Raw genomic sequence first — 12,675 nt, 5'->3', positions numbered from 1 at the left:
ATGGTTATAATAATGAAGTTTAAAAGGCTAATAATTAATTTGGGGCAGCGCTAAAGCAAATCCACAGTTTATTTGACAGACGTCAGTATTTGATCAATATTTGTTTATTATATGATTAGTATTTAAACTATTGTCAACATAATATACTTGGAAATATTTGCCATTATTTTGTTTTTCTTTTTGGCATATCAGTGTATATTTGCTATTGGATCGCGTTATCATTGAAAGTTGTTAAACATTAAGCTTTTATTGTTCGCTTGAAATGCGATTAAACTATAAAAGAGATTGTGATCCATGTTTTCGTGAAGATAATAATAGAAAATTGTGGAATTCAGGATTAATAGTTTAAATCACAAAGTACAAGACAAATGGCCTATTTAAATTTCAGCGCTAGTGTGTTTACCGATAGACGTTCGCTGTTATCGTTATCGATAAATTGGAAACCACCTCTAACAAGTAAGCATCGAAAAAAGTACTTTTGCAACACAAACACACACGCACGCAAACACACACACAGGAATATTTGGTTTTTGTTTAATTTACATCTTTAAAACATTAACGTTCTGTGTTGTGCGATGTGGACAGACTTGTGGATTCTGGTGGCAGTAATTAGTTTTCCTGGAGGATTAGCCTACAAGAATAGTGAGTGTGAACAAGAATTAAGAGCCCTGTTAATCAGTAATACAGTTATAATTCCTCTTCCCCTTTTGTTCTTCATTGTTTTCTCCGCACTTCATAGTTCGTTTGCAGGACACACTTTGCTCGGATGCTTTGCTTTATACGTTAGCTAAACCTTTTCGTGGCGATCCTACTGTCCGTTTGGAATTCGACGAATATTCAGGTTCCATAGTGACACAAACATGGAATCTAACTTTGCCTCTGGGTCACGCGGCAAACAAAATCAAGTACAACTGCCAATTCCGTGTTGTGACCAACGAACGTCCTCCTCGAGGTATCTACACAATCATTACAAAGCTAAAGTTCCGCAAAGATCCGGTCTCACAAAAGTGCATCGACTACATCCAATTCTCAAGTGGCAATCGTCCTCCTAGTGAGAAGATTTGCAATGACATTGCCATTGATGGTCATGCTGGGCGTCTGATTTTTGACCAACGGGATCGCGATGTCAATATCCATATTTACATTGAGAGAGATCGCCATATCTTTGGTGAACCGCTGGAACTGCGTATGGTTCTGACAGCCCACTCTGAGTGCCAGTTCAATGGTGATTTTCTATGCAATCCAAAGGATCCGTACTCCTGCATATCACGGCATTTTGTGGGAGACAATGTTACAAATTGCTTGTTCCCATGCCGGGATGAGGGTACTTGTTTTCACGATGTCATTGCCGCTGAGGAAATGGACACCACAAATGTGGCTATATCGGCCATAACATCGCTGATCTTCACCATGCTGGGCGTGGGTTTCTGCGTATGGGTCTGTTGGAAATACTGGAACTGTATCACAGTTCAGCAGCGTGCACACGAAGCCTCTGCGGCACGGTTCAATCAGCGCAGGGCAAGGGTAAGAAAACGGATAACTAGAAAACTAATCTGAAGAAGAGTAAGATAAATTTTAATAATTCTTTCATTGCAATTTCAGTCTGATGTACCCACTATTGAATTGCCAACGGCTCCATCCTATGACGATGTTGGTGTTGTCACAAGTGAGCCAGAGCAGCAGTCAACAACACCGAAAGATTTGCCGCCCAGCTATGAATCTCTATTTCCAGATAGATAAAAGGCTCAGCCCTAGAATCGATTATAGATTGTTTTGCTCCACTCTGTGCCAGTATAGGTTAGCACAAAGCAAAATCATTGTTATTCCCTTACACTGCCCCCCTTTCCCCACTCTATAGAATTTTATAGTGCTCCGAGAAATGTATTCGATGTAAATACTCCACAAGTTAGGACTGATTTTATGTTTTCTGTTTTTTTTTAGTTATGGTGTTTACACTGTCCCCTTTCCCCCCTCTAAAGTATTTTATAGTGTTCAGAGAAATGTATTCCATGTAAATACTCCACAAGTTAGGACTGATTTTATGTTTTCTGTCGTTTAGGTCAACAACATTGAGATTTTTGTTTTATTTTTATTTTTGTACATATTTAATTGAATTTTGATTTTATTATTTTCTATAGTTTTTTCTTTTTCTTCGTAAGTCCTATTGCAGCGACCTTTATTTTTGTAATGTTCAATATTCTATCTAATGTAAAGAATTCTCACAATTCACTGTTGAAATCTCACGAAATTATCGAAAATGTATCAATTATTTACCTAAATAAGGCACAAACAAAAATTATTATTAAGTGATCAGAAAAGAGATAATGATCTTCAAAGTATTTGTCTTCTATATTGGTAGATAGCCGTAATTATTTGTAATGTTAAGAACTTTAATCCTAGATCAGCTCAAATGGCTTTCTAGTAGAAATGCAGGCACGCTTTTTGTATTAACTGTATTGTAGTTGGGAAAAACAAAACAAACAAAAAAAAAGACATTGTCAATTGTTTAAACACAAGTGTTAATCGTATGAAATTCCTACAATATGCATTCCAAATATGAAACAAACAAATCTCGAATACTCTAATACGTATTTAATATATATATATATATATTAATAATTAAACCAAAATATAATGTTAAACCAAAAATGAAAATGACCAACTCTTATCTTTAATATCCCTATATTTTTAAGAATTAGTTGTTTATTATGGTCTTACTTGGCTTTCGGATGTTAACTACTTTCGCTAAAATTCACAACTACCAAAATTTCATCACTTGGCGACACACAAAGAGTATTGGATGAATCAGCACGTGCTTATACAAACCTGTTGCCCCCAAGCAGGTCTTTGCCAAAATAAAATGGCTCTAATCAATTGCCCATGACGACAATCTGGACTCGATCTGACATATCTATATTTATATAGTTCATATCTACGTCAGTCTTGGATCTTTCTCTTTAACTTTGTTATGAGTAATGAAAGTTTGCAATTGTTCATTGAAGATATTGCATCACATTGTCTAGTAACGACTAGTAATCATTATTCATTGATTGATCAATTGATCAAACACCGGCCAGTGGCACGTGTGTGTAAACAGATTTTACTTTGGGTCACTGTTTGGTCGTTGACTGAATGCCAGAACTGGTTTCTCTTTATCTTTACCGAAACATCGGCATTGCCTTGAATCAGTTCAGAGACCAAAGCAATTAGTGATTGTATTTTTTCCGTAGGTAACTAGACTAAATAAGATAAATTATAAGGCTATATGTACATATAGCAATCAAGTGTTAATTTTAATGCCGACTCCAAGTGTGTGTGTGTTGTGTGTGTGTTTGTGGGATGGCAACAAAGAGCAAGTTCAGGGAAATACATTTTTTAATCCCAATCATAATTGACAATTTAACGAGACGAGATAACAGAGGGGGGACGGACGATCGCGACAAAAAACAAATTTGTCTACGAAAAACTAATAAATAGAGTCAATATATACACTTTTTTAGAAAGAGAGAGAGATAGAGAGAGTAGTGCCTAGAAAACTCGATCTGAATGATGTTCAGGGCATTCAAATTGATGAAATTCATTAACACCTTAATCCGACCCACCAGCCACGCCCATAAAACCGCAAAAAATGTATTGCGATTTAATACCGTTGGACCACATCTTTGGGGTTTATTTATAAAACTGTAATCAAAAGAAGCAATAAACATCTGTATATATATACATATATATACAGTATCTGCATAAAGGTGAGTAGTATATGGTACATACATATATAAGTGGAACAAATTGTTGATTTACCTCTCATTCTTAAATGCGAATGCGGTGGGTCTAGGGGGCCTATCACACTATTGGCGATGAAAACAATTAGCTACGTTACGCTAACTACCTATATATATATAGTAGAATATATACCTTTATAGACATATCGAAAAAGCAAATACAATTTGTAAAAATTTGTATATAAATATATACGTTTTTTTTTTTTTTTCTTTTTTTGCATAAACGCAACGCAACACCACAAAAAAAAAAAACCGCCGAGAGCGACGAGCCTGCCGTCGGAGCCGCGTGATTCATATACTACATACACATATTACAGACCCAGACACAGACCCAGAGCCAGCGTCAGCTCCGGCTCCAATCAGCTACAGCTAAAAGTTGTAGGTAACGACGCCAACACTTTCAGTCTGCGATACAAACTTGAACCTGAAAGATCAATTCGGTGGCTGCCGTGTGTGGCCCCTGTTTAAATTTTAGTCGTTTTCGTTTTGTGTAAAGTGAAGTGAAGGTGCAAAGAGACAGAGATCTGATCTATACTATATACATATATACAAACCTATATAAACTAAATACGATTCAATTGAGATAAACAAGCCATATTTAATACGAAAAATGACGACGGCGGCGGTGTACAAGTTAACAATTCCAGTAATTATGATAGGTAAGAGATGGGAAATTAATATTGTTACAGTCTGTTACACAATAAAGTAATCTGAGCCGCACATTGCTTATAATTATGAAATCAAATTTATTATGACCCCAAAATTCCAAACAAAATTCTCTGATTTAAGCCCAAGCTAAGCTTTGGTCTATACGAATCAATTTCTGGAAGGCAGGAAATAAACCTTTCGAAGAAGCGGAAACGGAAATGGTTTTAAAGTGCAAATGTTTGAGCCTAGTCGAAAATATAATAAAAAGTTTGTTATTTATATAAAAGGTGGTTCCCGAAAACAAAATAAAAACCGATGCGGTGGCTTACGGAAAAGCTAAGCTTTAATCAGTATGAATCAGCATTCCAAGAATCAATAATTTGGTCATAACCAACACTTTCTCATTGACTATATAAAAAACTAAAAGAAAAGGAAAAGAATAACATACGGAATTCGGTCTAGTTTAAAAACTTTAACCACGTATACCTTATCTCTTATTTTGCATATAAGAATTATATGGACCATGATTTGTTTTATAGCAGGTCATACATCTGGAAATCTTATCAAACAAAAACTTAAGTTAATCATAAACAATTTAATGATGTCTATATGATGATGTCTCTGATGACGGTGATTGTCATCTCTGAAGCTTAAGATTATCTAAAACCACAAAACAACCTTCACCTGGCTAATGTGTGATTATAGAATTGCATTGCTTACATACATATGCATAGAAAATATGTTTACCCAGTGACATTTATCTAACTACATAGTTAACCTGTTTTAATAGAATCCATTTTGCGATTTTCCCACAATTGATCTAACTGGTTGAGTTAAGTCATGGCAAAACCCAATTCAAATACATAATACAAAGGTGCAATTGATTGGCGCGTGGCATTTGGTTAAAGCTAATACACAACAATACAATAGATTAAATCAAAATACAGTTAATGCTAATTTCAATTCAATCGTTAAATATGAATAAAATAAAGCATGTGATTGTCCCATTTGTATACTCTGCAAAAAAAGACATGAGGAAAAAGTTTGTCAAATATATTAGTTAAAATGTGACCGGCAAAATACAAAAAAAAAAAGATCTTATAGATGTGTGAAAATCTCTCAAGTCAACTTATGAAGTAAAAGATAATGATATCAAACAAAAATTATTTCTGAAAAGTTTTTCTAAATTTCAAATTTAATAATTAATAAATCTTTATGTAAAGAAAAGTAAATTTATGGCATTCGCTTTGGTTGATTTATAACAAAACTAATTGGAAAACTTCCAATTCCCATAAGTGAAATCTATATTATGAGCCTTATGATTAACAGAATTAAACTTTGGAATTTTGCTTTGTTTAGGTTTTGTGGTTTCCTTTGCGGTTTTTGGTGCGGTATTTTTGATTATTTGCAAACCTTTCTAGTTCCGTCGGTTCTAGCCGGTTCGGTTAAGTTTTTATCTATTAAAAAAGAACACATTTTTGGCTAGCCATTAATATTTATACAACTGCTTTTTCAATTTTGAAAAGTGAAGGTTAACCAAACCAACATTTACTCTCTCGCTGAATCAAGTTTAATTACCCTTACATTGCCAATTCTGGTTAACTCGAATTCGTTTTGCCATAGAAAAATTAAACATTACCATTATCATATTTTTAACCTCTTTGCAATTATGTATATTCAATATGTTATATTTGGAGAACTTCCTGATTCCATATAGGTAAAAGAAATACAGTTAATTGCTTACCAATCGTAGTTGGAAGGCTAACGGCCTTAGCATAAACTCATTGTAGACTCTTTGTCAACTTTTTGGTGACACTCTGTGAAAGTGTAATTGTAAGTCGATGTCAAAGGGCGTTCCATTTCTATTGCCTATTGAATATTGATTGTTATTTATGCATAAATGCTACAACTTTAACTCTGACATGTGTATGAAGACAAAAAGGCAACGCACCCGTTGCCATTTCCATTCCCGTCATTTGAATTTACTCAAGTGTTTGTTGACGTTGACTTGGGCACGTTTCCCATTAGCGGCTAATTACAATTTAATTGTTTTTTCTTCGCTATATGTTCGATTTTTGAACTGAAACTAGAACTGGGTGTGTCTCTCTCTCACACACAATCAGTCGTCTCTAGAAACGACTTAAGTCTTATCAGTTTTTGTCTGTTTTTAGTTTCTCGATCTTGCTTATTAATAAAATTCACACTCTACACTTGTGACGTAATACGTATTTTCATCTTTAATTGAGATTTATTTCATCTCGACTATCACGAGTTGTCTATGGAAATGTATGTGATAAGCAAAAAATAAAAAGATTCCGCAGATTTAAGGTAGTTTCCCTTAGTATGTCAAGTGAACCTAGGTTAACAAATTTATTTGTATGCACCTCGTTTAGCTGTTCATCAAGAATGGGTTGTGAAATTGATAAATCAGTCCAGTGACATCATTGCAATTTATCAAAAATTTGATAATATTTTACCAGTTTTTTTTTTTTTGATTTAGTGCCGTGTGCCAGTGCCATATCGATCCATGGAGACACATACTCTATTTTCTCCACTATGATTAATTTCCGACAGTTGTCAAGTCATCCCGATTAGGCCTTGTTTCAGACTATGATATAGTATTTCTAATCTTTGCCAGAGTCTCGTTAAATCAGGCACTTTCACTTAGTTCAGATAGATGAGAATTCTACAGACATGCCGACGGCAAAAACAAAACACTAAAGTCACTCTTATCACTTAAGTGGTGCGGTTTTTGAAATAATAAATTGGTTAATTACGGGTAGGTGCTTAAGAACGATTAATTTACGATTGGCTTGCTCGACACTAACATCTAAATTTAGAAGTTGGGCGCGTTTACTTTGTTTTTATCAGAGACACTATCCGAAAGGTGTGCAAAACGAAAAAGGTGTATCAGCTACTACTAACGACTCTATTCATTGTTCAGTTTTACTTTTTATGTATATGTATAAATAAATGTATGTATACATTTCTGTGCCATACGATGAGTAGATAGCTTATCTATGGTGTGGTAGAATATTTTCACATTGATTTCTTGACTTTTATCAGTTTTATTACCAGTAAATCATTAGTGTAACATTTCTGTTTATTCTGTTTATTTCAGTCTGCAATGTCTTTGCGCCAAGTGCACACGGTCAGTCATACCTGCTTACGCTTGAGAACGTTCTCACACGTCAATTGCCATACAATACGACGGGAAATAATAATACCTCATTGGAGACCGAAGTATTTGCCGATCCCACTGATAATAATACCAGGATATTTGTCTACAAGAACAGTAAGTAAGCTAAGAAGACTCACAATCATTTCATCATTCATCATGAGCTTCTCGAACTATTCACAAAAATCATTGAAATTAATCACAAGCAATTAAGTTATGGCACCCACCTAAGGGGCAAATCCATATCAAATCATTTTGAGGCATTAGCGTAGTTCGATGACACCACATTAATGCGATTTCGTCACAACTACACAAACATTTTGATGATAAACACCAATGTACGTGACGATATCATATAAAGTTTTTATGACTATACCAACCTGTAATGGGTTCAATCTTGGAGCGCTTTTCAATTCCATTTAACACTTGCGCTGGTTCGTACTTACCAACCATCCAGCCATCCAGCCATCGTCTGCTGTATTTTATGGCCATTAATTGTACTAATAGAACGTTTTTTCTTCTTTTCTGTTCACAGCTGTTGTTGAATCGTCGCCAAACGAACTCTCACAGACTGCCATGGATGTGATCACGATTGTTTGGTATGTGGCCACATTTTTGGCACTGGCTGCCTTCTTTATGCTGATGGCTTGCTCGGATCGTCGCTGTCGAGATGTCCGCAGTCATCCTAGTGCCACCACAAATGAAGGAATGCGTGCACCACCCACTCCTTCGCCTTCTTACAGTGAATTTGCCCCGCCCAGCTATGACACGGTGATCAAAATGCAACATGCGGCCAAGACAAGTGTCTTTGTCATACCGTTCAATGGGGAGAATAAGTCCAATGAGGGAGTCATCGCCACGCCCACTATAACTGCACCTGTCTGTAATGTGTTTACGGTCAATGAAGTGCAAAAAGCGGCGCATTAAAATGCCGATAAGCAATGTATAAGATAAATAACTACGTCTCTGTGATATTTGCTGTACGTACTGTCGTCCCAAGGAGCCATTTTCCCCCTATGGCGGAACATGTGTGCAGTGTGAAATGTATTTTGTATTTTTTTTTCCTCTCCTCTTGTTAAGTTCTTAATGCCAAGTATTTAACTGATATGTCAATTAGTTGTAGACACTAAGAAGACTGACCGCAAAATGAAAAAAATGAATGAAAATGGGAATTCAATTCCATATCCTACACATTTACATACAGTCGGGCAGTTTAACTGTTTTTATGTATAGGTACCTAACTAGATGAATAAGTTAAACAAATAATAAATATTTTCTTTGTAATAATTGATATTTAAATTTTCGTGAGAAATGCATTACACATTCAATGATGGGGGAAGTTGACGTTTACTCATCGTTTTCCATTGAGTTCTAATGCTTCTAATCGAGTTGCATTATAACTTATTCCTACGTCAAGATCAAAGTAACAATGATGACTTATTAATTCAAGGGCAACACTACGTATACGTGATAAGTTAAATATGCATCTGTGACGCCTCTAAAAAGTTGGAAACGTTCGCGTTGGGGTTTTCCTTAATCCTATTTATCATTATTTTTTGGGCGGGGTTGAGGTTTTTTTAAACAAATTTGAAATTAAGTGTGAGCTGATCCTCCTCAAATATCGCTTATCATGAATTTTTCTGCCTTTCGTTCTCCTTTTCGGGCTCCCTTTGCTGCGAGGCAATGTGTCGTTAAAAGTCTTTGGAAAACACGTTAGTGACTCATAGTCCAAAAAACTTGTCTATTTTATTTTTATTCGAATTCACTCCAAAAATTGTTTATAGATCTTTTCTTGAAATTAACTGAATTATTTGTTTATTAAACTAATATAAGACTTAGTTCTGGAATTAAAAAGAAATGGTAAGGCCAATTACAAATGCAGAGACAAAACTATAATTTTTGGTGAATAAAAAATTAATAATTAGAATTTCGCTCGAGATTCAGAGCAACTGCGGCCCTGGCTAATGTAGGCAGATCAAGGTTTTCGAATGCAAAGTTATTTATTATATTTTGGACTCGTAATCTAATTGGAGCATTATCTATATGTTTATAAAATTTTATGAAGATCGACTAGCTGAGACCCATAGCACAAATAGAAATTTTTTATCGGAAAACTAACAAATATACCTTTCAAATACAGGGAATACCCTGTATGGCATTACCTTTTAGACCGTTTATTTGGCATACCACTTTTATTTCAATATTAATTTGCAGCTAGAACTATTATTTAGTTTAGGAACAAATATTATAAACATCCTCGAAAAACGGTTTTTACTATTTTGGTCACAATATCTAAAAGTACTTTTAACTGATATGGCCAAGGCTCTCAAAAAGAGGGTAGCAAATGCATTTCAGTTCAAAGCTAACAGACGTCTAACAGTGCTGTTAATTCCATGACATTTTACAGAGGTATTTGTATGGGATAAGGCGTGAAAGACTTTCAAGAGCTTTGCCAGTTGAAACTGCTACCTTTCGAGCTTTAGGTTCATGAAGATATGCCTTAAAGTATGCTTTAGAAAATGTAATTGAAATTCGATTTGACTGAAAACGGGGATTAAAGAGAAATTGTGTGAAATATTGCGATACCCTTTGAAAATAATCTTTATTAGGGTTTTAGATGAAACTATTCATTGCCAAAACTTACTTACACATAGAAAAATTTAAGCAGATATTAAAGAAATATTTGTATAAATCACTAGGAAAGAATATATAATATCGCCACCTTCTTGTATTTGTCAATAGAGGTTACTTATATTATTAACTCATTCATACTTAATCAAAACTGTTAATATTTACTTTTAAATCAAATAATTGGCAACTCGAAAAGCAAAGTTCTCTGACATCTGTTTGTCTTAAGGTCTCAAAATAAACACGTGAAGTGAATTAATAAAGTAGTCTCATTGTAAAAGGTTAAGCGATCAATGCACCACTTGAAATATGATAAGCCTATTAAAGATATAGAATATCTTTTTTTTTGTTGTATATACCAAATAGGATGTCATGGTCAACACATTTCGACCAATGTTGTCTTTGATCTAAATACAATTGTTTACAAATTAAAATAAACATCTGTTTTTCTCAAAAACATTATCAAAACACGGCGTATACGTAATATGTGTGTGTGTGTGTTTGCTAATTGTTATATATTTTTCCAAATTATGTGTGTTTGAGAAAATACAAAATAAAAATGGGAATTCTAACCATGACGAGAGGCCATTCCCGAACCCAAATTTAGAGTGGAAGAGATCTCACTCTCTCTCTCGCTCTCTCTCTCTCTCTCTCTCTCTCTCTCTCACACTCTCTTGCAAGAGAGAAAAGAACTGAAGCTGATAAGACAGAAACCAGATCATTTGCTTTATATGCAGTTAAATCACGTTATGCCTCGATAAATGCGGTTAAAAGACCAAATGCTGCAGCCGTCTTAAACAAAAGATCCCATAAATATTACTTGAATATGTTTGTGTGTTTATTTTGTTTTTTGATTGGAATCCATTCATTAAGTGATTGGCGTGCTTTTCAGAGCGCGTGAGTATCATGCGCGTGAACAGATCAAATGAATTATGTTGCCGCTGGAGCCAGTTGGAGCTGTTGCTGCCGTTTCTGTTGCTGCTGTTCAATTTGAAGTTGTTGCCGCTGCTGCTGCTGCTGCTGCTGCTGCTGCTGCTGCTGTGCAAATACTCTCGGTCCGTCCCATCATATATTAATATTTTTTGAACGCTCTCACGCTCTTCAAATTGAACTGAGAGACGCCGGCGCCGCTGCCGCAGCGGTTCGGGAACCCGCATTTTTACTATATCGCCGATTCGTTCGTCCAGTTGTGCAAAACGCTTTCGTTCAAAAGCATCTGTAGCGTATTTAGATGGGTTCAGTGATAGACGAACCGTGCTATAGAGTGGAAGAAACAAAATTTGATATATAAAAGAAAAAAGAAAATACACACAAACAACAAAAAACTAAATTAAAGAAAAAGAATGTCTTTGAAAAATTGCTTGGTTGGCCTTTGCCTTTGGCTGGCAGCCCTTCAGATAGTTTGTGCCGATATTGAAACCAATGAAGTGAATGAATATGGTCGTCCCGAATATTACAGTAAGTTATCATAGTCAGATCAGTGATCAGTTGTATATATATCCTTTTGCCACAGTGCTACAGGGTGTCCGTGTCTATCCCAACAATCGTGAGTGCGTTTTGGTGGGAGGACTTTGTGTACGAACAAGCGAATGCACAGAGCTCACAAGCAAAAAAGGTCTATGTCCCGACTATGCCCATTTGGGTGTGGAATGTTGCTATGAACGTAAGTATCAAGAATATATTGCTTTCAAAAGAAGAAAATGGGCTAAATATCATGGTCAAATGCTTCCTCATAATCCAGTTAAACCCCAACAACCTATCCTCCTTCTCTAAGTCATGATTTCGACTCATTCCCAAAAGACAGAAAGAAACCAAATCGAAAAATGTTTTAATCTCAATCCTCTATTCAATTGGTATTACTTGCACATTTTTGCTTACTACTAATACTCACCTGTGTTTTGTACCCAACCTCTATCCAATCCAATCCATTATATGTCCTATTTCAGTGCCAATAAAACCAGCTCCGTGCACTGAACATTTGGGTGTTTGTATGAACAGATGCCCCCAGAGGCTAGTGAGACCCGGTAATGACTGCGAAAATGGACAAGTCTGCTGTGTTGTGGTATAGAAATATAATAACATTACATTCGCTGTGGCGTTAACCTGTTCGATACGGGAAGGCCAAATAATCCTTCCATAAATCACATGGAAGTAACTTAATACAAAAAAAAAAAAAAATAACATTACACACACACACACACACACACACACAAACACAGACACACACAAAAGACACACACACAAAACACACACACACAAACAAACTGAATTACATGTATTTATTTAATTATATCTATATGCTTAAGAATGAATAACAAAAATATACATATTAAATTGGAAAAACGCATTGTAAATATTTTTAAAATGATTTCGTATTCAGAATTTGTTTTGCTTTCACATGACCAGAATATAGATTATGAATTATGTAAGTAAGTACATATA

General features: G+C 35.2%; 3 protein-coding genes across 4 annotated transcripts; all 3 read left to right on the top strand.

Moving 5' to 3' along the window:
* Positions 1-490: 490 nt before the first annotated feature.
* Positions 491-2,597, top strand: LOC6643263. Its single transcript, XM_002066205.4, has 3 exons — positions 491-642; positions 740-1,524; positions 1,603-2,597. The coding sequence occupies exons 1-3, from the start codon at positions 576-578 to the stop codon at positions 1,738-1,740; spliced, it is 990 nt and encodes a 329-aa protein (XP_002066241.1). The 5' UTR covers positions 491-575; the 3' UTR covers positions 1,741-2,597.
* Positions 2,598-4,121: 1,524 nt separating this feature from the next.
* On the top strand, positions 4,122-8,904 carry LOC6643270. The gene is made up of 3 exons (XM_002066206.4): positions 4,122-4,438; positions 7,549-7,722; positions 8,141-8,904. Exons 1-3 carry the CDS (start codon positions 4,390-4,392, stop codon positions 8,530-8,532), a joined length of 615 nt encoding a protein of 204 aa, XP_002066242.1. The 5' UTR covers positions 4,122-4,389; the 3' UTR covers positions 8,533-8,904.
* A 2,571-nt stretch (positions 8,905-11,475) lies between these two features.
* Positions 11,476-12,437, top strand: LOC6643271 (U-scoloptoxin(19)-Sm1a). 2 transcript variants are annotated; one of them, XM_015178244.3, is made up of 3 exons: positions 11,476-11,691; positions 11,747-11,896; positions 11,975-12,236. In XM_015178244.3, the coding sequence occupies exons 1-3, from the start codon at positions 11,577-11,579 to the stop codon at positions 12,004-12,006; spliced, it is 297 nt and encodes a 98-aa protein (XP_015033730.1). In that variant the 5' UTR covers positions 11,476-11,576; the 3' UTR covers positions 12,007-12,236. The 2 variants fall into 2 exon arrangements, with proteins under 2 accessions (XP_015033730.1, XP_002066243.1); XM_002066207.4 differs by having other exon boundaries at positions 11,544-11,691; positions 12,180-12,437.
* The last annotated feature ends 238 nt before the right edge of the window (positions 12,438-12,675 follow it).

The sequence above is a fragment of the Drosophila willistoni genome (assembly GCF_018902025.1).
Source record: "Drosophila willistoni isolate 14030-0811.24 chromosome 2L unlocalized genomic scaffold, UCI_dwil_1.1 Seg168, whole genome shotgun sequence".
NCBI lineage: Eukaryota > Metazoa > Arthropoda > Insecta > Diptera > Drosophilidae > Drosophila > Drosophila willistoni.
The sequence above is the reverse complement of the archived record's forward strand: the minus strand, read 5'-3'. Positions and strand labels throughout refer to the sequence as shown.

Bases quoted from the DNA above. Each gene is read 5' to 3' on its own strand.
- LOC6643263 (XM_002066205.4), top strand. From the start codon at position 576: ATGTGGACAGACTTGTGGATTCTGGTGGCAGTAATTAGTTTTCCTGGA. The intron at 643-739 runs GTGAGTGTGAAC...CGCACTTCATAG, and splicing joins AGGATTAGCCTACAAGAATA to TTCGTTTGCAGGACACACTT. The intron at 1,525-1,602 runs GTAAGAAAACGG...TTGCAATTTCAG, and splicing joins TCAATCAGCGCAGGGCAAGG to TCTGATGTACCCACTATTGA.
- LOC6643270 (XM_002066206.4), top strand. From the start codon at position 4,390: ATGACGACGGCGGCGGTGTACAAGTTAACAATTCCAGTAATTATGATA. The intron at 4,439-7,548 runs GTAAGAGATGGG...TGTTTATTTCAG, and splicing joins AATTCCAGTAATTATGATAG to TCTGCAATGTCTTTGCGCCA. The intron at 7,723-8,140 runs GTAAGTAAGCTA...TTCTGTTCACAG, and splicing joins GATATTTGTCTACAAGAACA to CTGTTGTTGAATCGTCGCCA.
- LOC6643271 (XM_002066207.4), top strand. From the start codon at position 11,577: ATGTCTTTGAAAAATTGCTTGGTTGGCCTTTGCCTTTGGCTGGCAGCC. The intron at 11,692-11,746 runs GTAAGTTATCAT...CTTTTGCCACAG, and splicing joins TGGTCGTCCCGAATATTACA to TGCTACAGGGTGTCCGTGTC. The intron at 11,897-12,179 runs GTAAGTATCAAG...GTCCTATTTCAG, and splicing joins TGTGGAATGTTGCTATGAAC to TGCCAATAAAACCAGCTCCG.